At 36.3% G+C, this 21,696-nt stretch overlaps 2 protein-coding genes across 6 annotated transcripts in view; both read right to left on the minus strand.

Moving 5' to 3' along the window:
* Nucleotides 1–21,696, minus strand: part of LOC110374395 (CD151 antigen) — a 139,968-nt gene that overhangs the window by 7,950 nt on the left and 110,322 nt on the right. The window contains exon 3 of one of the 2 annotated variants that reach the window (XM_049841046.2): nucleotides 14,667–14,687. The exons of the other annotated variant lie outside the window; for it this stretch is intronic. The gene's annotated coding sequence lies outside the window, so the exon portion shown is untranslated. The remainder of the gene's footprint in view (nucleotides 1–14,666; nucleotides 14,688–21,696) is intronic. 2 annotated transcript variants of the gene reach the window in all.
* On the minus strand, nucleotides 49–3,655 carry LOC110374394 (sorting nexin lst-4). Of its 4 annotated transcripts, none has more exons than XM_021332075.3 (2): nucleotides 3,358–3,655; nucleotides 49–2,665 (listed from the first exon to the last, which is right to left on the minus strand). In XM_021332075.3, the coding sequence occupies exon 2, from the start codon at nucleotides 2,648–2,650 to the stop codon at nucleotides 980–982; it is 1,671 nt and encodes a 556-aa protein (XP_021187750.1). In that variant the 5' UTR covers nucleotides 2,651–2,665; nucleotides 3,358–3,655; the 3' UTR covers nucleotides 49–979. The 4 variants fall into 4 exon arrangements, with proteins under 4 accessions (XP_021187750.1, XP_021187751.1, XP_049697002.1 ...); XM_021332076.3 differs by having other exon boundaries at nucleotides 3,312–3,454; XM_049841045.2 differs by lacking the exon at nucleotides 3,358–3,655 and adding an exon at nucleotides 3,069–3,274.

Consider the following 21,696-nt stretch of genomic DNA (forward strand, 5'->3'; position numbering starts at 1 on the left):
GTACTCGATATTATATGGATACTGAGGTAATAAATTGAAAGTCAGAAAAACGAATTACATTGTTTATTTTATTTTAATTCCTAAAGTAGCTTATAAAAGTGGAATATAGTACAACACTTAATTCTAAATAATCATACAACAAAATGTCTCAAAATAATTGATCCACAGTTAGTATATTTCATAAAATAAAAGTATGTATACTTAAAAATCATTGTATTATGAAGACATTGTAAGAGTGCGAAAAATATATACAGAAAATTTGAGTTTGTAAAAGTTAAGCAATGATACACATATTATCATTTTTACAGTATCATTCAGTCCTTAATTTCATCACAATGTAAATTCACTCTATGCAACCTTATACAAATACTGCCTATTAATCCTTTGGATTACATGAATACCTACACAATTACATATTATTTAATTTCGATTATGAAAAATAAATACCATTTTTAAATAACATTATAATTTAGATAAGACAAGAAATAGAAAGGAGGGCCCACACCGTTAGTTACATCTGTTGGTAAACCAGATATTTCAGCACTGTTGTTATTCATTTATTTTGCTAAGCACCTGCTTTGCCTGCTAAATATATATTTTCTTAGTTTCTAATTGTAATATCCAATGGTGAGTGTAACTACATACTTGTGTCTCTGACCGCTGTGAAGCCTCTCCATAATAAAATTATGTACCTATTTTGGGTGATTACTCAAGTTTTATTTGATTATTATGTATTAGTACTTCAAAACATTATTATCAGAATTGATAAATAAATGCGCCTAAACTCTTATTTATTACAATTATGTCGATATAGCTGGCTTATTTTCGCGATTTTTTCATACCAACAACAAGAAGCATTGTCAAACTGTATAAAGTGTACCCTGGCACTATGTAACACTCAATAGATAAAACAATGGTTCTCATAAAAGAGGTCTGTGATGTTACAAGCTAGTTATCAAATCCTTGGCTCATCATTTTCTTATTCGTCATAATATTTCAGAGTAGTTTCTAACTTCTCAACAACTCTTTTGTAAAAAGTTACTTGCTGCCTCAAGAATTTTTGCATTGTTGCATTCAAGTCTTTAGTTCTTTCAGCTTTGAAGTGATTTATTTCGGCAAGAAGTGCATAGGATATTACGTCGGTTCTCCGCAGTACTTCATTTAGTTGGGCTATTTCCATCTTGTTTTCTGCTGTTAGTCTCTCACATTCCCGTTTCTTCTGCACTGCACTTTTGTGGGTACCTAGCACATCAGGGAAACCACCAACAACACCTTTGTATAAATGAAACTTATCTCCCAGAGGTTCCCAATCATATTTTGGCTGATCATCATACATTCGGCCTATGTCAATGTACGCACTGCCAGTCATTTTGATTGCCGTTGTTAGTTTCGACGTTGATGCGAGGGAGCCTTCATCTAAGCTTAGTGATGCAGCCAGACTACAGAATGCTTCGCCTACTTTCTGACAGTCAGCTTTATATGAGGTTTGCAGCTTTTTGGTATGTGCAACACACATGCTAGAGACAGACTTGACAGATGTGTCCATACTGCTGATGAACATATGGCATTGCTCAGTTACGTGATCCACTTGTGACTGTAATAAAGCTTTTTCAGGTACTACTATTGATATGCAATAATTAAGACCTAATAAGGCATCCCTTTCAGCTTGACGTTTACCAGCTTTCCATCTTTTTTCATCAGTACAAGTGAGGAAATGTTGCCACACTTCACATTTTGATAGCACCGGGTGTCTGCACATCCAGTCTACAAATTCTTGAAGTTGTACTCTTCTACGTTCTATTAGTTGTTCATCATATCTGCCAGAGATTTGTTTGTCAGGCAGTGGTGGGATAGGAATAAGAGTAAATTTTTCTTGTAATCTTTCATGCAGCCAGTCAAAATGCTTGTACCTTCTAGAAACTTGAATGTTATTGAAAGATGGTGTCAACTGATAAGCAATAAAACTTTTAATACCTTTAAACTTGGATTCCTTCTTTGGAGAGGCTACAGTGACTGAGTATGGCTGTGTTATAGGCCACCATTCATATCTGTCTTCTTCTTGAACTATGTATACTTTCTCAGAATCTGGTACTTCTACATTTAATGTGGCAAGTAGGTAACTCTCACCACTTACTTTAGACGATGGTGCAAACTTATTCTTTCTGACCGTTCCCACAGATGATCCATAGTTGGAAGCTGTGTCTTCAGCCTGGTGGTTATAATCACTAATAGGCATTCCTGGTAAGGGGGCTAGCTGCTGGTTGTACTGAGGTTTACTTTGTTGAGGGACTGGCCCTATTTCGGAGTATGTTTCATCGTCCCAATCATCATCCCAGCCCTCCTCATGTGAGGTGCCTCTTTGAAAGTTACTATCACCAGCACTGAACTGTTGGTCGCCCCAGTCATCATTAGCTTGGTCATACCTGGGTGCTGCAGGAGCTGCTTTGGTTTGTACTGATTCATTGGGTTCTAGTTTACGGACATATGCAGCTGGAAATAAGCCTGTCTCGCCTTTAGCATTCCTTCCTTCCCACCAGCCTTCACCAATTTCTGTATTAATTAATGTTAATACTTCTCCGCAGGTTATTGACATCTCTGTTGTGTTTGGTTCCCCAGAGAAGTCATATAGAGCTTGTACTTGGGTCGTCATTTTGGGACCCCTCACCTAAAACAATTTCAAAGATGATTAAATTAAGCCAACACAGTTTATAAGGACGGATTGAAACATAAAGTACTGACAACTTTATCTTATCACTGTTATCTAGAGAACTAGGGAGTATGCACATATTCTGTGATAATATCAACGTTCACGCGAATACTGTGCTTCATTATTATTAAAACTGGCTTGTACGATTTAGGGCGTCGCACACTGCAAGGCGCTGACACATATTCCTAATAGCCCCTAATTAAGCATAGTTCAAACCTAATTGTTCAATGTGCGAGGGGTATTCGCGGTGCTTTATGGTAGATTTTTAAGAAAACTGGACTAATGACATTCTTAATTACTTTCTATTGTGATTAAATACAATAACATTACAAAGATAAACCAGTGTTTTACGTAGGAATACCTGTTTTTGTTACAGACTAGTCATACAAAATACAATGTGCTAGTTTCATCACAAAAAATATTGCGTGCTATTTTTAAGATAATTTACTGTGGGACATTACAGAAATAGTGCAATATATTGTAAAATCTTTCGTTTTGTGATGGAAATCAAACCAATGACGTCAATTTCGAGAGCGTGTACCGCGTATTATTCACAGACAAACTGACTTATTTATAGAAAAACTTGCACAAATATTACACTTACACTAACAAACAACTTGTTATCACAGTACACAAAGATTTCTACTTACTTGTATCACTTTAAAATAATAATTTCAAGGCGGATATACCGATTGAACAGTCATCTGTTTGACAGGTCACAAAGAATTTGTTTTTTGTTACACCTTGTTCTCGTTTACGTGGCAATTTAAATGAATTTCGACATTATTCATTGGTTGAAATATACAATCACGTAATAATAGCCAATGAGCGGTCAGCAGTACGTTTTATCTGCTTCGCAAGTAAATTCGTTACATTGTCTTGTCGGACAACCAATGGTAAAACAGGTTTACGCAGCAAGAGCGAGCTAGAGCTCGCGTTCTGTAGAGTTGACAATATTTGTGACTAGATGGCGCTTTATGAACAAAATAAAACGGTGGCGCCAAAATTGTTATGTCGTCGTAGCAAGACTTGCTGCGACATTATCTAGTAATTGAATTTTTTTTGTAGTGTATTTATTCCGCTTATAAGAAAATAATGAAAAATTCATTTAATAAGAAAAGTGTTTTTATTTTCTCATACTCTGGCCTAGAGGAAAAACGGGAGCCTATTTCTGAGATTTGATTTTCCGTCCATTACCAGGCTGTATCCCACTAACCGTGTTAGTTAGATAGGCAGGTAGGCAATTGTTACAGAAGATGATGAAGATCTTATTGTTGCTGCTATAACAGCCAAAACTGAAATTTACTAAAATTATTATTCTATTTTGATTAGGTGCATTGATAAGTCTAGGAACACTTAAATACTCTGTCTACTATCTCTTGGCCATATATCTACCTATGTTCACCCCAAAAGGTTGAATACATAAGCAGGACAGGCGTGATACGTGGCGACAGTAATTAAATCAGTTCCCTGGGACTGACGTACGCCTGTCCGTTTGATCGGCTGCGGTGAGGACAACCTGACTGATAAACGGTTTGTGTTAGTTGACAAATGACGTAGATTACACATGTTAGGTTTATACGTTGACTTATCTTTTCTGGTAGGTGAGTTTTCCATGTAGGTTTTGAATATAGATAATTTTCCTATTCTGCATAATTGATACGTTTCCTTTGTTACAAATTTTTGTTGTTTTGGATTAATGAACGCAATTTATCGCTATGTAGGTATAACAATACTACCGTGGTGCACTACTTAGAAATTAAGCTACTTTCGCTTGAATAAGTAAAGTGTGTAGTAGGTAGTGTTTCTGTATGTAGGTTGACATAAGAGGAATATTCAACAGGAATTTGTAACCAGGTAGGTACAGGCATATATGAGTACAAATGGCACATATAATTTTCCAGTGCGGTTTCAATTTAGCGTCCGGTGAACTGTAAATTCGAAAACCACTTCCTGATATCTGTGGATTATAAGCGGAACGAATAAAAAGTATCTACTTATAATCTAACAAAGTCCAAAGTAGAAGAGTTACGAAAAAACCTTTAACAAGGTAAAATTACGAAAAATTTAAGAGACGGACCGTTTTCCAATTAAAACAAATGGAGTGGAAAATGTTTAGAATCAGTTTCAATTTCAATACAGTCACGTTTTAGAATAAGTAATCGCGTTTTTAGGTAAGTAAATATATTTATTTATAAAATCTCAACAGGAAACTCTTCGTTTAAATTTATTTTCAGAACATTTAGGTATTTTCATGATTAAATGTGCGTATTCTATTTCAGATTCGAGCCAAATTAATGTGTTCAGCTCTATAATATTCCTATAACTACACTAACTTCCGTGAAACTACATTATAATCTGTGCAGACCATTCACAGTTAAGCAACTCAAGCCTCTTAGCTAACTTGGGGCAGTGTAACTTTTTAATTTGTTATATTACAGTAAAGCATTGTCTGCGAAAGTGTTCGCTTCTCCCAGTTGCATGCAGTACTTAGAAGTTATGCTGAGCTGTGATTAAATTAAACTTCGGCTCAAACAGCACACAACGTTTTGAGTTTATGCTTACAAGGCTGATAAAATGTTCAGGTTTATTCACTGTACAGGCTAATATTTCGTTGAACCTGTGAACTTGGTGACAGGTACGTCACCAAGACAGGTACACAAGTCAACAGTCATTTGACGCCTCGTACCTACATGCGCAGTAGTGCTTTCTTTGGCGTGAAGTCACTAAAATCCAACTTCAGAGCGGCAACGTGCTTAGACGAGAAATATAGACTACCTACTCCCCAAGTATCTACGTACATTCAAGATCTAATTTTAAAGTAAAGCTGAAAGGAAGTAAATTCGATAAAACCTGTGCCATTCATTCGTTGCGTAAAACTTATAGATTCGAGAGCTGTACAGAACTTGGAATTTAGGACCTATGCAGCTAAGTCAATTAGATTCAAAAGAACTTGGCTATTTGCAGCTGGCAGCCGTTCCTTTCGTATTGCGATGCCTTCAAAAGGACGTTTACTTAACGAATAATTATAACCGCCTTTCAAATATATAGGTACCTACTCTAATTGATTTCTTTATGTATGTTAGTTAGGTAGATAACAATAATGTCTGGAAACAGCGCACTAATCGAAACCCTTTACCCTAAAGTCCAATTAATTTTGCTCGGAGTTCGCAAAAAAAAAAATGGGTTTAAGTAAGTTTATCAGGCCACGACGAGCGCCGCATGATTCAGTTGCCCGCTTGCCAAATGCGGTCATTTCCGACCAAATGGTCCATTAAACCAGCCCACTCTTGAGCCAACAAATGCTGGTAACATCAAAAAATTCACGCGCCCAGTTATATTTATTGCTCCTATTTAAGCAATTGTTGAAACGAGATGTAAACTGCAGCTTTTCCGCAAATGAAGCGTGTTTTGATTCATTGCTTTTCATGGAAAAGTCTTATGAATATTTTGAAAGTACATTTGAATATTATGAAGTAAGGTAGATGGGGCTTTTGATTCGCATCTATTACGAATATATGAATTAAGGAAACTAATTAAAGTATAAGGCTTTGTGTGAATTTTAAATGAGAATAAGGTTTTCTGTTAACAGGTCGTAAATCTTGGCGTCGGGAATTTTTATTTTTCTAGCGGGCACTTGGTATAAAGTCGTGTGGTGTGGGGTACATCTTGTGGCTGGCTACGCTTCGCCTTGCCTTCCTGTGTACTTTGAGATTAAACTCGGTACGGTCACCGGCTTTACGAGATTTGTCGATGGTCGTCGAGAAAGAGTTCTTAAAATGAATAAATGTAAGGCACTGTTTTAAGAATAAGGGAGAAGTATATGAGATGAGAAGAAGTTGAATCTGTAGCGAGTCTATAAGAATGGAATTGAGAGCACCTTCCAAACGAGATCATACTTAAATGTGCACCATACCTTATAACTTGAACCTTATATTCAAAATGCAGATTAAAAGTCAAGTTCAATCTCCACTTGACCCATAATGCTTTTATTTTGAACTTTTGTTCAACTCAGCACTGACCTCCGTTAAGAGGCACTCAACTTTAATAATTTTCAAATAAAATTGGGTAAACTGGATAAAAAATATTAAATTCTCTCAAAATTCAAACCTTTTATCCACTTGGGCCTATTTTATTTTTACTTTCAAAAAGGCTGTCTGAAACGTTGTAAATTCTGACTGAGGTGCCCATTAGTAGATTTTATAAAAGAAGCTTAGCCTAAATTCGCTCCAAGCACAATGTGACTTGGTACTTAAATCAATATACTTTATACATAAGTACAAAGTGCTTCGTCGAAGATCTTACGCTTTGAGTGAGCCAACAATTCAACGTTCATAACGTCTTTGTTTGACTTGTGTCAGAATTTATAATCATTGTCTGGTTCCGCAAGTTTGTGGGCTCCTAATATATTGCTAAGCTTTGTTTGATTAAACTGATAGTTGCCAACTTGGAATTAGTTAAACGTGGGACTAAGATATTAATGATAACCGGTGGAGTTTATTGACAGCCTGAATTAAGTTGATATTGTGTGTATCTACAGAGGTAGATCGACCAACATATGTACCTATACTGCCACTGCCTGAAAGAGGACATTACTAAGAAGGGAGCGGATGTAGGTAAGTATGACGTCTGACAGAGGGCATAGAAAAATAGAAGTGAAAAACATATAGTAAACATATAGTAGTAGATACCAACATTGAATCAAAAATAACTTGGGAGCAGGGCAGGAAGAAGAACTAGTCTGTATTTTTACTGAAGTTCTTACGAAACCAGTCACCGTTATTTTAACGAAAGAAACCTGAAAAGACATGCTCAGAAGTCGGCAAAAACATTTCTTGTTACCAGTTTTTGTGGTGCATATTTTTTGCCGTTGCGACTGCTGAAGAAAGCTACCAGGGAAAAATAAAATGGCAATGTATAAGAGCGGCAACAAAGCGGCATGTGCTACAATGGCCGACGGAGCGGAGTGGACAACGGCTGTCAAGCTCACTGCGATATTTCACACTTAGTTTCTGAGCTTATTCTCTTATTATATTCAACTGCGACTTCTAGACTTTTGAATTTTTCTTACTATTGTTTCAGATTTTCTTTCAGCGACTGAATGTATGGGGAGTGGCCACATGATGTAGTTACCTACTTGGGACTTTAGTTATAACGTGATTACATCCGAACCATATAAAAACAAAAAGTGGAACATACCTACATAATTATTTTTTAAGTGTTTAACTCAGCAAAAAAAATGTGTGACCATTTTCATGTTGAACAGCGGTTATCAATCCAATACAAGTAATATACCTCAAACTCATCGTGCCCATCGCACATTGACATAACAGCAGCTGCTCAAATGAGGAAGTGTAACATGTAGCTACAGCCACGATGCTCGTAAACAAACACCGATTAATTAACGTAACGCAATTAATGTCGGCCATCTTCCGCCCTAGGAACAGCGGAAACGCACCATATGTTCGTTCAGAAACTTTCAGCTACACTATTAAGGCAGTACAATATTGGTCGAGATTAGGGTTGCCGCTTTCTAAGCAGCTACTCAAGGTTGCAAATTGAAAACGTAAAGTTTTCGTATTAGGGTACATAATTTGATGATAGTTTCGGCTAAGTTTCGTAATAAGGGGTTCAAAGTTAGTGCTTTATTTTAATTTTGAGAAGATTGGTCGCACTTTTAAAGTTTTGAATAAGAATTTGTATCTAAGAATATTTTTTCAGAATTGAAAATTGTTCCATTTTGAAACTTATATAACTTATGCCTACTTTCATTATTTTAAGTTAGCAAGATATTTCTTCTCTGTCAGAAGTCGTAACAAAAACAATCCTTACCTCTCAACTACCCAGCATCTGAAGCACGAAAGAAATTCGTTATGAAAACCTATTAGCGTGTGAAGTGTAGCAAACTGCAATTGCTTTAACAGCTCTTGTGTGCCGGCCGGCTCGTTCGAATCAATTTAATTGCATGCTGTAGTACTGCTGCAACGATTGGTTTGCAGCCAGTATTTATCCTCCAGTGAACAAAGTTGCACTTGATGATTTCCTTCTGAAGTAATTTGCGGTTGAAATTGCTTGGAATTACCTAGCCCAACACTGGTCGAAGAGGAACTATTACCTAAGTGTATCATCAATTATGAATGAAAACACTTTTTCTCGGGTGTTAAAAACCTATTAATCGAGATCTCCTTACGTTTACCATAAAGCCTGAAGTTCCTCGCAATGTAACCTTATTGCTAAATGGCGGGAAACCTGACGTAATGTCGACACATCTGTCAACGACAGCGACAGATTGCGCGCGACTGCCGAGCGAGAGACGCGACTGCACTGTATTCTGTATCGCGTATCTATGCTACACAGACTTATTGCACTTTCAAGCTTTATGGAAATCGACTAACGTAATTTATAACAATTTATATTCTTATATTTCTCGATCACTGCCAAAAATAAACAAAATTGACTGAATAAAACCTGTTTGAGAATGTCTAAAATGTGTATTCTTTAATACTGACTGACAAGGGACAATGACGATTATTGAATGGGAAACGCGCTCGCGCTTTTAGCCATTACAAAGCCGAACCGATTTTTTAAATCGATGTCGTTATCGACACAACTAGCAGAATCGATTCTTATCAGATAATCTGTTTCGAGTCTCGTTAGTTTTAAAAATTGGCATGTAAGCGGTTTTGTGGAATGGAGGGTTGTTATTTTACTGACAACATCCAATCTATACCTCAATAAACATCGATCTCAAAAAGCTTGCTTACTTTTCTAGGAGATTCCCAGTTTTTGGAAATCTAAAATAAACCATATACTTATGTAGTTTTAGGCGGATAATCTAGTCAATTTGTAGTTTAGTTCAGTTTAACTGTCTCTAATTATAATTCTTCTGAATATGCTCCATGTTTTCTAATATTTTATATTTGCCTCCAAATCATTCAAACCGTTGCTCCTAAATGTATTCATATAAGATCCCAAGTAAGCTAAAACATCTCATTCTGTCTGCAGTGTTCTTGTTTTATCCCTTTATTAGTATGGAAAAGAATCACCGTCAGGTTTCCTAATGAAATATTCATTTAATTACTTATTCAAAAGCGGGAACACTTCCGCGTGTTACGGTACAATGTTTTTCTTACGTTGAACAGTAGACAATTGTGTGGTGAATACAATTTATTTGGGACGTAAACCGTAAACACGCCGTAGGATCGAGACTGAGGTAATTAGTTTTCATATTCATGAAACATTTAATTTTTCAATAATAATTTCCGATAGCTACGTAAAAAAAACACACTTCGACACTCAAATACTTAGGTCCTACTTAGAATCTAATATAAGCACCACTTAAACTGGCGGCCTCAAATAGTCCCACTTCAATCAAAGTAATGATGTTAACGTACCTAAGTGTGGGTCTGAAACCTCTTCTTAAAGTCAAGAAATTTCCAGAAATTGATTCAACAATTTTCTGTTATGTGTTTTAAACGACATCGTCGATTTTCAGCGTCCAAACGTTCATTTGTAGGCATTGGAGACAGGTACGAAAGTTATGGAATAATGCATTTTAAATTACCATAAGCTGGCTATATTGACAAAATGTGCCAGAAATTAATAATCAATCTTATTCAAAATAACAAACTCAGGGAGCTTATGTACAGTAAACATAGCTGTTTTGCATACTGTTTTTGACAAGCTGTCGAAAGGGCTTATAATTTCTCGAATATACTTATTGAGGAAGATTTTATCCGTAAATATATTAGATAGGAACTTTTGTTTACTCGTAGCTTTAACAATGTTTACAAATTATATCAACTGTATCGTTTGGCGGGGAATTATTTACTTTTAATGTGTAGTTTGATACTTCACAAAAATATGGATGGAGTTTCTTGTTTTAGCAACCGAAAAATTTCAGCTTCCAATTCTTGGAAAACGCGTTCTGATTTCAGAATTCAAATTGTGCCCCGCAAATCAAACCCCACTTCAGTACTCGTCATATTTACCCGTACGACACGAATCCGCTATTCGGATCATAAATGTGTGATTGCGTACTAAATCAAAACGTTAGAACGATAGCTATTTTCATCGCAACGCTAGTTTTGTTTGTTGAAGCAGTATGAACCACTTTCCATTTGTTTGCTTGACCATTCCGATCGTGATACACGAGAGAAAAGAGTTAGAGGGCTTGCGTGCACTCGTTTTAATGCGCTAATGTTTCTAGTAGTTTTACTTTAGAAATGTTTGATTATTTTTAAATGTGATTTCTAAGATATTTTTTTATATACATATATAGGAATTATTATATTTTATCTTGGTTTTGTCATCAATATTGCAATCATATGTGGTTTAAACTGAAAAGTTTCAGTCAAAAAGTAATCTATTTTCTTTATGATCGCAAACAATTTCAGCGTTTATATAACCTTGCGATTCAAAGTTGTGCTCAAGCAAGAAAAGTGAATTACAAAAGCCCTGTGTAAGGTAACGTTTTAATTTACATTTAAAACGCTTCGCTCCCCGTCTTGGTAGTCGAGAGCACTTCTTAATATCAGATAGATAGGCTATGTAAGCCGTAGCTCCCTCGTATTATGCCATTAGTTTTTATTATATACTGCGGTGTAACAAAGCAGAATAATCAACAGTGAGTGAAGGTCGTGAAGTTTGAAAGGTTAAAATCGCTCGTTGAGTGCCCTCGTGCCCGTTAACGCTGAAAAACTGAAAAGTGCTTGCAAAATGGAAATAGATTTACAATTCTATATAACCACCGTTCTCTATATTTTGTATTCATAACCGAAACGGTCCACAACAGAAATATTGTGATACGTAATTTGTTTTTATTCTAGTCAGGTCCGGTCACTCGTCACTCATTTGTTTTAATTGTTTACTGAGTTGTAACATAAATTCCAGGAAACAAGACAAAAAATAGAAAAGTTTTGATAAATTGTTGACGTGTATTTGGGAAGTTCGCGTCGGTATTATTTCTGGCTGCATGAGTTTCGATAACAATTGTAGGCAAACGTTTGTTTCTATCGTTGTAAACTGCTCGCTGAGCTGTTCCCAAAGGTGATTTATTCAACCAGCTCGGATGGATGGCAGCGAACAGTTGATCCAATGCATGTTTTTGTTTGTTTGCTAAATAAGAAACGGGTTGTTGTTGCCGTAGCAAAAGGTTTTTACGACTAAAAATGCTTTACGTTGTTATTTGACAGCGTGTGGTTAACCAGTTTCTATTTTACAATTTGCAAAATTCAGCTCATAATTTCAGAGACAACGAATTTTCACACTTTCACATTAGTTCCATTTGACTCGTAATTCAGTTAGTTTCCTCAACTAGAATTCTACCACCAAACACCAAACATAAATCGAGAGCAAACTGTTCGAGCATCAATTAACACGAAAGTTTACGATGTTCTTATAATTTGTTCGGTGCTCAAGTTGCACGGTTTTGTCCGCTGAAAGTGTATCGGGACGGCTGAAAGTTTCTACAAGCGTAACATTTGCTACGAAGTGCACTTTAAAGTTTGCCACGAGCCACAGACGTTTGTACGAGGTCGATTGGGGATCCCTAATAAAGGGTCTAGATGACGGATCGCTGTTTTAGCCAAATAGTTGGCGGCTTGAAGTTTCAAAGAATTTCATTAGGAACTTTAGCTGGATGTGTAATTTAATTTTACGTTATTTTAAAATAGAGTACTTCTCTTTCTGGCTTTCTAATATGCATTCGTCCTTCTCCTAAGGAGCTGGCTTACAATTTAATTAAATGCGGCTTTATGTGACACGGCCATTTATTCTTCACAATTCAGATCACCTAATTTACACGACAGCTTTTTGGCCAAAATCGTGTAAGACTTTGACTGCCCTAAACTAACAATACTTATAGATACAGTAGCTGGTAAGTAGTCGTTATATTATACTTAAAACAATCTCAAATATTCACCATCACCATGATTAAATAAAAAACGTGTAACAAATAAAAAATCTCCCATTACACAAACCAAAAATCCGTGTTCCTGTAAACGGTAGCACTCTCTAGAGATACGGTTACTTACATAATTTTCTTTGAAATGGAATTATTTTATGCAAATGGCGGACAACTTATGGGAGGTATGTGACTGTCGTAAAGATTTTATGCCTCATGCCTCGTTGGAACGCGTGTATGTGACAGTTAATATTCCAGTAACTAATGTAATTAGTGTATGCTGCAGTGTTGATAACAGAAAACATGAATAAGAGACTTCACCTCCTCCTGAACTCGACTTCACGGTTTGTGTCAAAGTATGGTAAGTACTTATATCGGAAAAGTCGAACTTTGTAAGGTAAATAAAGAAAATAGCGTGGTTTGTGTTGCTGACTTCTTTTTCAAAAGCACGATATGTTAAATTATATTTCTAGTAAAATAAATTACAAAAAACATATCAATGTTTTGTAACTAATGTTTTAAATTAACGAATACGTTTGACCGGACTTACGGCTTAGGTTCTAGATCATCAATTCCGCAGTGTTCGGGCAGATCATTCGGTTGATTGATTGCTTATACGATTGACACATTGATCATTGATTGCTTCCAAGAGCTAGTTTGTAAACCTCGATACAATCGATAGTTTCAAATCAAAAGTATCATTACAATGTATGTGAGTAAAGCACTGAAAACTTAAGTCAAGTATAATATTTTATAACTTTAAAAACATAAATTTAAATGCCAGATTTGACTGCACCAGAGTGTAATTAAAAACAAATCTCTCATGCTTACTAAAGCAGTTCCTTATAAACTAAAATAGTGTGGGTATAATACGGTGAGGTAACAATGAAAATCCAGCAAGTGTAATTACGTCCGTGACTTAGCTACTCATGATTAATGTGCTTACTTCTCAAGTGGCTAAGAGATTTAGTTTTGGGTACCATGAATATGTACCATAGGATCATATTACTGGGCGCATATTTAGAACTTTGTCATGTGTGTGTTTAACTTTCAGTCACTACAAGTTTACCGTGACGAAGTACTAATATTATTCAGGAAATTTCTTTCTTTCAAGCATTAGTAAAAAGGAGACAATATTCATGGGAATAAAATGATTTATGCGAAAACAAATGAACAAACGTTGCTAATCGCTAATTCATTAAGATTGTCAGACGCCGAATAAATTGATGAGATAAGATACACGAAAGATAAATGATCTTGTGATTCTGTGGGAAAACAAAGCCGTTGTGGTGACCCACTAATTGATTCGATTATTGGATTGTATTGATGGTTATAACCTTAGTAAGATGAAGCAAAGGATTTATCGTAATTATGAATAGTAGTTATATAGATTTTTAGCAATTTCATTTGCTTGACGAGGTTGCTAATGGTTTTATTATCACAGGTGTCTTAGAGTTCAGTGTGGTCCAGGGCCAAAGCTTGCCGGGGTTGCGGGATTCTTCGAAAGAGTTTCCGTGGCCCTGCTACATAAAGGGCTTAAGAAGGAACATGATGGGTTTAGTCAGTAAGAGTCTGACACTGCCTCACACTGCACCCACAGTGGCAGGGGTCATTCGATGGTTTCCCATAAAAAAAAGTTTTCGTAGAGCTAATGTTCTAGTACCAGAGTACGACGCAAACTCGATCAAAGAACAAGGAGACTTTAAAATAAAACATAATATTTACCATAGCTCAAAGTCATAACAGTATATAAAATAAAAATAGTTAGAAAACATCGCAGAAAGAGCAACAAAGGGTATCTCGACGTGAATAAGGAGGAACATTCGACACTGCGAGTCTGCGAGGCTTATCCGGATAAAGCGTATTCATCTCATTAAAAGCGCGACCTTTTGAGAGTCTTTCCATGTTTCAAAGCTGTGTACTAAGGAGCGTTTTAGTCTACATTTTTGAAGGAGCCCCTGAATATATCAAAAAGGGTCACGGTATGCGGGCTTCGGAGTAAGCCAGATCCCTTCCGGGGACGGGACTTGCAGAAGATTTGTGTTCAGTACTGACCTGTTCTTGGGGGTCCGGTATCTGAAAAAAAAAAGAAAAGTGTATGAGATTAAAGTTATAAGTGTATGATCACTTTAAATACAGTTGGTAACTTTTGAAGCATAATGGAAAGACAAAAGTAAATTTAAACTATAGACTACTGCGCCATTTATGCTATTAACAGCTTTTGTCAGTCTTAATATTCAATCACTTTTCGCGATAACTATTTCACTAATTCGGCACTTGATGGTTTATGTATCACCGTTCTAGCTTTATTTATCCTAAGATTCAATTAAGTTATATAGTCTCTATATTGCATGTTTTAACAAATGAATTTACTAAGTGGTTGTATGTGGCAGGTTTGTATATTTACGCAATATCCCCAAAGTAAATATTTGAACATACTTTCACAGCAATTCAGTGGCGGATTTACCAATAGGCCAAGTAGGCCAGTGCCTAGAGCGGCAGATTTAGAGGGGCGGCAAAATTAAACCATAATTACCTAATAAAAATATTTTTACTAAAAATAGATACGTAGATTAGCAATAAAATTTCAGAAAAAGCCGTCCTCGCTTTGGTCATGTCCTGTCAATTTTCGGGTTCACCCTTTGCAACCCCTAAAAAAAAATACGCGCTCGCGACTCCATGTCAGATTTCACATTTTGCCTTTGATGAGGCATTCAATTCCAGAAAAAAACATTTTCCGCGCACGTCCGTTATGGCTTTTTGCACTTAATTTCTGCGCATATCTTACTTTTTGACTTTGCTTTGTTATTTTACAGTGGTTTTTATTTATTTTGTGTCCGTAGACTAAAATATTTTCGCGCTCGCTTCGCTCGCGCTCTTTACATATGGAATATCTCTTATGCATTGACTTTCAACATCTTTTACTAAATTTAATCATAAATAAATAAAAATGTTTATTTGTCTCGAAACAGTCAGAACAATTTTATAAATGAGACAACCCCAGTAAGTAATTAACATTGTTACAGATATTTAAGTTCGTTAGTTTGGGTTACCCATAAACTGTTCTATGCACTTTGATATACATATTAATCACAATCTTTCAATACATAGGGGCCAGTTGGGTAATGAATGCACAAGGGCGCTACATAAGCTCATTTACGAACATTAGCTAAAGACGCCTTTGGCTCCAATTACTTTTTCAGACCATAAACTATAAAAATTTCGCGCTCGCTTCGCTCGCGCTTATTTACAATTGCTTCTTTCTTCTCTCATCGCGCCAGCGAGCGCACTAAAATAATCAAAATCTGTTCAGTTCATCGGTTGTAGTGGTATTGATAATGACAATTGTTAACCTGAAAACCAGATTCTCACAACGTTTTAAGGGCTGCATGTGCCAATACATATACCCAAAACTTAGGGGCGGCACACCATACTAATAACGGGATTAAACTTACGTATTGAATTTAAAAGTCAGTAGGGGCGGCAGAATTTGAATGGCCTACTAGCGGCAAATTTGCAAATCCGCCCCTGCAGCAATTAATTTGACACCAAAAAGTTTCGAAGTCAGAAGTAAGTATCGGCAAATATTACCAACGGTAGGGGAGATGTTCCCAAAACGGGTAAGCTAACGAAAGATATTAAATAAAATAACCAAGAACATTACATGCGACTTGTACTTGTACCCATAGGGTTGTTTATATAATAAACTTTGGAAAACATAAGATAGTCTTAGTAATCTTCTTCAATATTCTGAAAAAAATCAAAAAAAATAAACCCCTTCGAAATACCCGCTTTGCCCTAGTGGGGGTCCTAAAACGGGTAACGCCTTTGGGCAAAGCAGGTAATGAATGAATATATGTGATAAATGAATTAAAAAACATTTAAAAAAATATTTAGCCTCCTATTATCCAGGAAATCTTTATCGTTAATTAGTCTCCTTAATTATGTTAAACAGTTTTCTTATTTTGATCAATCTAGATCACTTTTTTACTTTATTAAATGTTACATTTAAAATTATAATCCTACCAGCAAATAATTTTGTTAAAAATCAGAGAAAACATATTTTAATTTCTTTTTCACGCTGTTCCTGTACTTCTTCAGCTCTCTGTGGCTTCCTTTGTCTTCGATTAGCTTTCTGTGGGATCAATTTAGGAAGTGGCCCCTTATTTCAAATCGGGTAGTCACCCGTTATGCCCCTACCCGTTTTGCCCAAAAGCACGTTTTAAATTTCAACTACCTTAACCTTAAAATAGTAAACAAGGAGACCACTAAGTATTCACAATTAATAAGCATATAACATGCAAAATTATAATACAAAACTGCGAAAACCGTGTCTTGCACCATATTTGAGTAGTCAGCACTAGCATAATCGGATTTTTTTTAGTAAACTCTGCAAAAAACTTTTTTTACATCTTATCTCGAAAACGCTCGTTCTAGGCGCGCCAGCCAACTGACCGTGATCGGCGGGGTGGTAGTGCACCGCTCTACACTCACAGGTTCACACTAAGACCTATAACATACGAATGGCAAAGCCTACCCGTTTTAGGAGGGGTACCCGTTTTAGGAACATCTCCCCTACATTAAATCGTACACTCTCGTAAATATATTATAAGTTGAGCTGAATTTCTCTTTTTGAAAAGGCCAAATTATATTACAATTTGCTTAAGTAATTACACATCTTTCATGTTTATTTTTGTCATTTTCCTTTAATAATTAATATCATATTAAGCTTTGGTGAGCTTAATGTAGGCAGAGCTTGTTCGTAAATTCAGTATTTTCTCTTCGTAACTTATTTTTGTTAATTTGTATTTGGTAATAAAATTAATTTTGCACTTTGTGGATGGCGGTAATGAGTTGCATAAATTCGCTTTTGACTTTTCACATCAATAAGGTAGGTACCTACACAATACCTATGCAAATTAAATTTTAAACTTTATCTTTTACTCATTAAACGTTTTCATTTGTTTTAGCAATTCTTTCGCTAAGTTTGCCAGTGATGTATTGTAACTTTATCAAGCACCATTAGTGTACAACGGAAATCGTAGGGTCGACGACCGTTTAGTCGAATTCAAAGCTAGGACGGAGAGCACAAAGCCGAAAAGCTTTCTGTATCCTTAAAATCCCACCTTCTCTCTATCTGGCATTTATTGAGTTAGAATAAAACAATGCTGAAAGCAAAATTAAAGCTTAAAGCAAACAGCATTTCAGCGTTCCTAACTAGTGCTTTGTTAGAGACTGCAAAGTTCTTTTCTCTTTAACAAAAAGAAAGTAAACAGACATCAAAGGAAGTGGTTCTCGGAAGCCGGCACGTGCCTAAGTTGATCCAAAATTTAGTCCTTAGAGGACACATATGCGCATAGTGGTTGAGAATTGTGTGCAGTTAGGAATTCTTGAAGCGAAGCTAAAATACGGGACATGATGGCCGAAAATTTTCCTCACTGCAGCCAGTATTTCGAGGAAACTAATTCGGAAATGGAAATCGCGCTTCACTTGTTAGTATCGCGAATTGTGCGCGAAAACGACTATATATTGCTAATATTACTCGTTCCAGATATGTGGACGACTGGGATTTGTGATTTTCTATAACTCTGTCGGTACAATGCACTCCATTATTTTTGTATATTTATAGCAGTACATGATATTTTTCCTTTGCGTAAACAATGCCTGTATTTCTTTATATTATTTTCATTGAAGCACTACAGAATCCTCACTAAGAGTACTTAATCAGTTTTGTGTCCACACATAAAACAATGTAAATGAAAGCTGAAACTTTTTAAAGCAAGTACGGCGAGCGCAAACAATCAAAGCAGAATAAACACGCCCGCTCCGCGATAATATCACTTGAACACCATTCTCACAACAAAAGATAAAAAAATGTTTCTTTATTTTGTAACACATTGGTGGAGCTATAAATATACTTTTTTTCTTATCGCCTCTGTAAAAGAGAAATACTGAAGCAGTTCCTTCTAAACGTGAACAGCACGCATCAATAGGTCGCGTCTCCGACTAACTGAAACGAGGATTTCATTTAATTACAAATAGAAATGAATACGTGACAAAACTTTCATATCGTTTACGGATACGATACGGAATTTAGATCTAATAATTTTAGGTTATTAAAACTACGTCAGATTGTCTTCAGACTCATGAATTAAAAGTATAGTATGTACCTACCTATTTATCTAAACTATACCCATGTTTTCTCTAATAGCGGTTCCACGGTTCAGTGAAATATAAATACGAAAGGTATGATTAGGAAGCGTCAGGTCGATTGACAAATACAGCGGCAATAGCCACTGGCCAACAACTGATTTCCAATTGAAGTCGCGTCGAATACCTATTTGTGGTTCCTTTGATCTGTGTCAAACGTATCCCCGCGGCCCCGGCCAGGTATGTCTATGTAAGTGTGATGTTACAAGTGAATCGGCACAAACAATGTTACGGCTCCGATACGAATCACTTATTTCTCTAAACGGCCTTTTCGGGTCGGCTACCTTATTCGACAAACGTTTGATGTTGGTATAGGAAATAGATTCATTTAACCTATTGATTTTGCGAGGTACGAAGCCTCAAAACTAATTGGAAACCACATTTTGGGAGTGTGACATGGTCCCGATCCCGAATCAATGGAAAGGTATTTTCTGCAATGGGAACTAACCAAACCTTCTCGGTTTGAAATTCGATAACCACACGCCGCAGTCAGATCCTGAATAGGACAGACCTCATTCATTGGTTCGGAATAGGATCGGAACATTCGGAAGCTTTCCCGGTGTGGTACCGTGTAGCTCGAGTGTACGTCCGTTGGTCGGACTTGCTTATACCTCTTTAACTAAGTGATCAATCGGTTTACGGGCACTCAGCACCTGCACATTTCAATCAGATTGACGATTATTTTCCATTCTAGTAGGCTGTGATTTAGCAGTTTTATGTTTGTGAGTAGGTAATAATTGGTATCGGGAGATTATACTGTGATCCTGTGCTTAATTGGAGGGTCAGGCATACTACTTACTTCTAATATACATTGTTAAAAAAATAAATAAAACAAAATTAAAAGAGTTTATTTAAATTAAAACAGGAACCACTTTCTATTTGGTCCGAAATTTGATTATCTAGATAAATATAAAAAGGTTGCAGATATACGATTAATATCTTACATACATTAACACCGTCGCCTTCTCATATTCCATTTCTGATCTCGTCCAAAATAACTATTAATGCAGTTGAAATATTAACACCTCATTTTATCACTGCCATTTCATTTATTACGTGTATCCCAGTAACTCGTTTATCTAAAGCATCGGTGTGTTGAAGCATTTCCACTAATGCGATGTTTATCACTCCTACTTCGCGTAATGCGGTTATAAGTGTCAATGTATCTTGCTACAAGCTCGGATAAAGGCTGAACACCTGGAGCATTTAACTCACCGGATTCACCGTGAACACAAATGATGCAAAACAGTCTGGCAGTTTACAAAGAGGGCGCGAGGCAAGACAACAAATAGGTAGAGATTTTTTACTCGTGCATATTGTCCATCATATCATTACGTACGCAAATGACGGAATCAACAAACGTCAGCTTAAAAGTTGACGCACATAGTTTGAACGGTGCTCTCATACCTTTAGAGGGGAAGACGGAACCTGCATTGGTCTCTCCAGTTGATTCGATTCTCTAAGGTTGAACACGACGACTGAAGGCGGGAATAAGCTTCTAACACCCCACGAGATTATACTTAACGTAGCAACCTCACTGTGTTACTGTGACATGTGACGTCACGCATGGTGTAGGGTGTCCATACTTAGCACAATCTTGTCGTAGAAATCACAAGAGAACATTCAAGATACTTCAGTGCCCTAATCGAATTGCCCCCAACACGGCTACTCTGCCAGATCTTATCCCCCAAGGGATCATTATAAGACCGGTCGGCTTAGTACTGGCCTTTGGAAATTTGTTAGCCGCTGAAATTTTGTAAATCAACCTTAATAACCTGAAAGGTGTCTGTTTACTTATTAATTTTTGTAGAACCTGTTACTAAATTCTTGTCTGTAAAAATAATTAAGGATCATGAGATTAGCTCGCAGGTATTCAACGAACTTGTTGTACTAAGTTACGATCGGAATTTTGTTATTTCCAAAATTATGTTGAAAATTAATTTCTGAGTTTATTACCCTTAAATTCTAGACCTAATTGGAATTCTTTGCCTTCGGATTCCTATTAACATGATATTTATTGTCTGTATTTTGTCCGATTTAATTAAAGCGAGTACTTACAAGTTATTAGTTCTCTGTAGTCTCTGTTATATTATTCATCATTTTCATTATTTCAGCCAGAGATAATAACACTTGATCCTGTGAGATAATTACATTGCTAACCGATGATGACACGTAACATCCCCAACATACGTATTATTATAGTTACGGAATAATTCTCTGCTAAGATAACAATCCGTACATCTTCCGCGGATTAACATTTTATTTTAATAAAGGTCAATTTGTGAATCATTAATTGACTTTGTTTGTGGTTGGCGATATTGATCATCGCAATAATGTGTGCATTAATATTTTATTACGGTACGTAAGGTAATTAATTTAATTGAATAGATAATGCAATAATTTTCGCCAAGTACCAATGCCCTCGGCTAAATCACTTTGCTTATTCAGCATTTATACAGTTAGGTATAATATTAATGATATTGTAAGCTTCCATTCAAATACTTCCGAATAAGATAAAGGGATTTCTCCGATTTCTCTATTTAGCCATAAAATAAAAGTTAGCTAGGAGATTTGTTTGCTCACTAATAGTGGCCTTAAAGCAGAGAGCTGGCTGTCTTAGCGCTGAGCAACGTTCCCTAAGCCGAAGAAATGCGGGTTTACACCGACGGAGTTATGGCCGCCAATGGCGAGGATTTAACAACTGTCGTGTGCACCAGCCTTAATTGTAGGACCCTACGTATAAGTGGGGAGATAAAAAATCTTGTGTTTTACCACCAAGTTCGTTTTCTTTGTATTTTTTTTATGTGGGGACTTTGAGGTGTGATGAGTGGAAAAATATAGTGATATATTTTTTGTTACATACAGAAGAACATTG

Source organism: Helicoverpa armigera, chromosome 10 (genome assembly GCF_030705265.1).
Source record: "Helicoverpa armigera isolate CAAS_96S chromosome 10, ASM3070526v1, whole genome shotgun sequence".
NCBI classification, from domain to species: Eukaryota; Metazoa; Arthropoda; class Insecta; order Lepidoptera; family Noctuidae; genus Helicoverpa; species Helicoverpa armigera.

Bases quoted from the DNA above. Each gene is read 5' to 3' on its own strand.
- LOC110374394 (XM_021332075.3), bottom strand. From the start codon at position 2,650: ATGACGACCCAAGTACAAGCTCTATATGACTTCTCTGGGGAACCAAAC.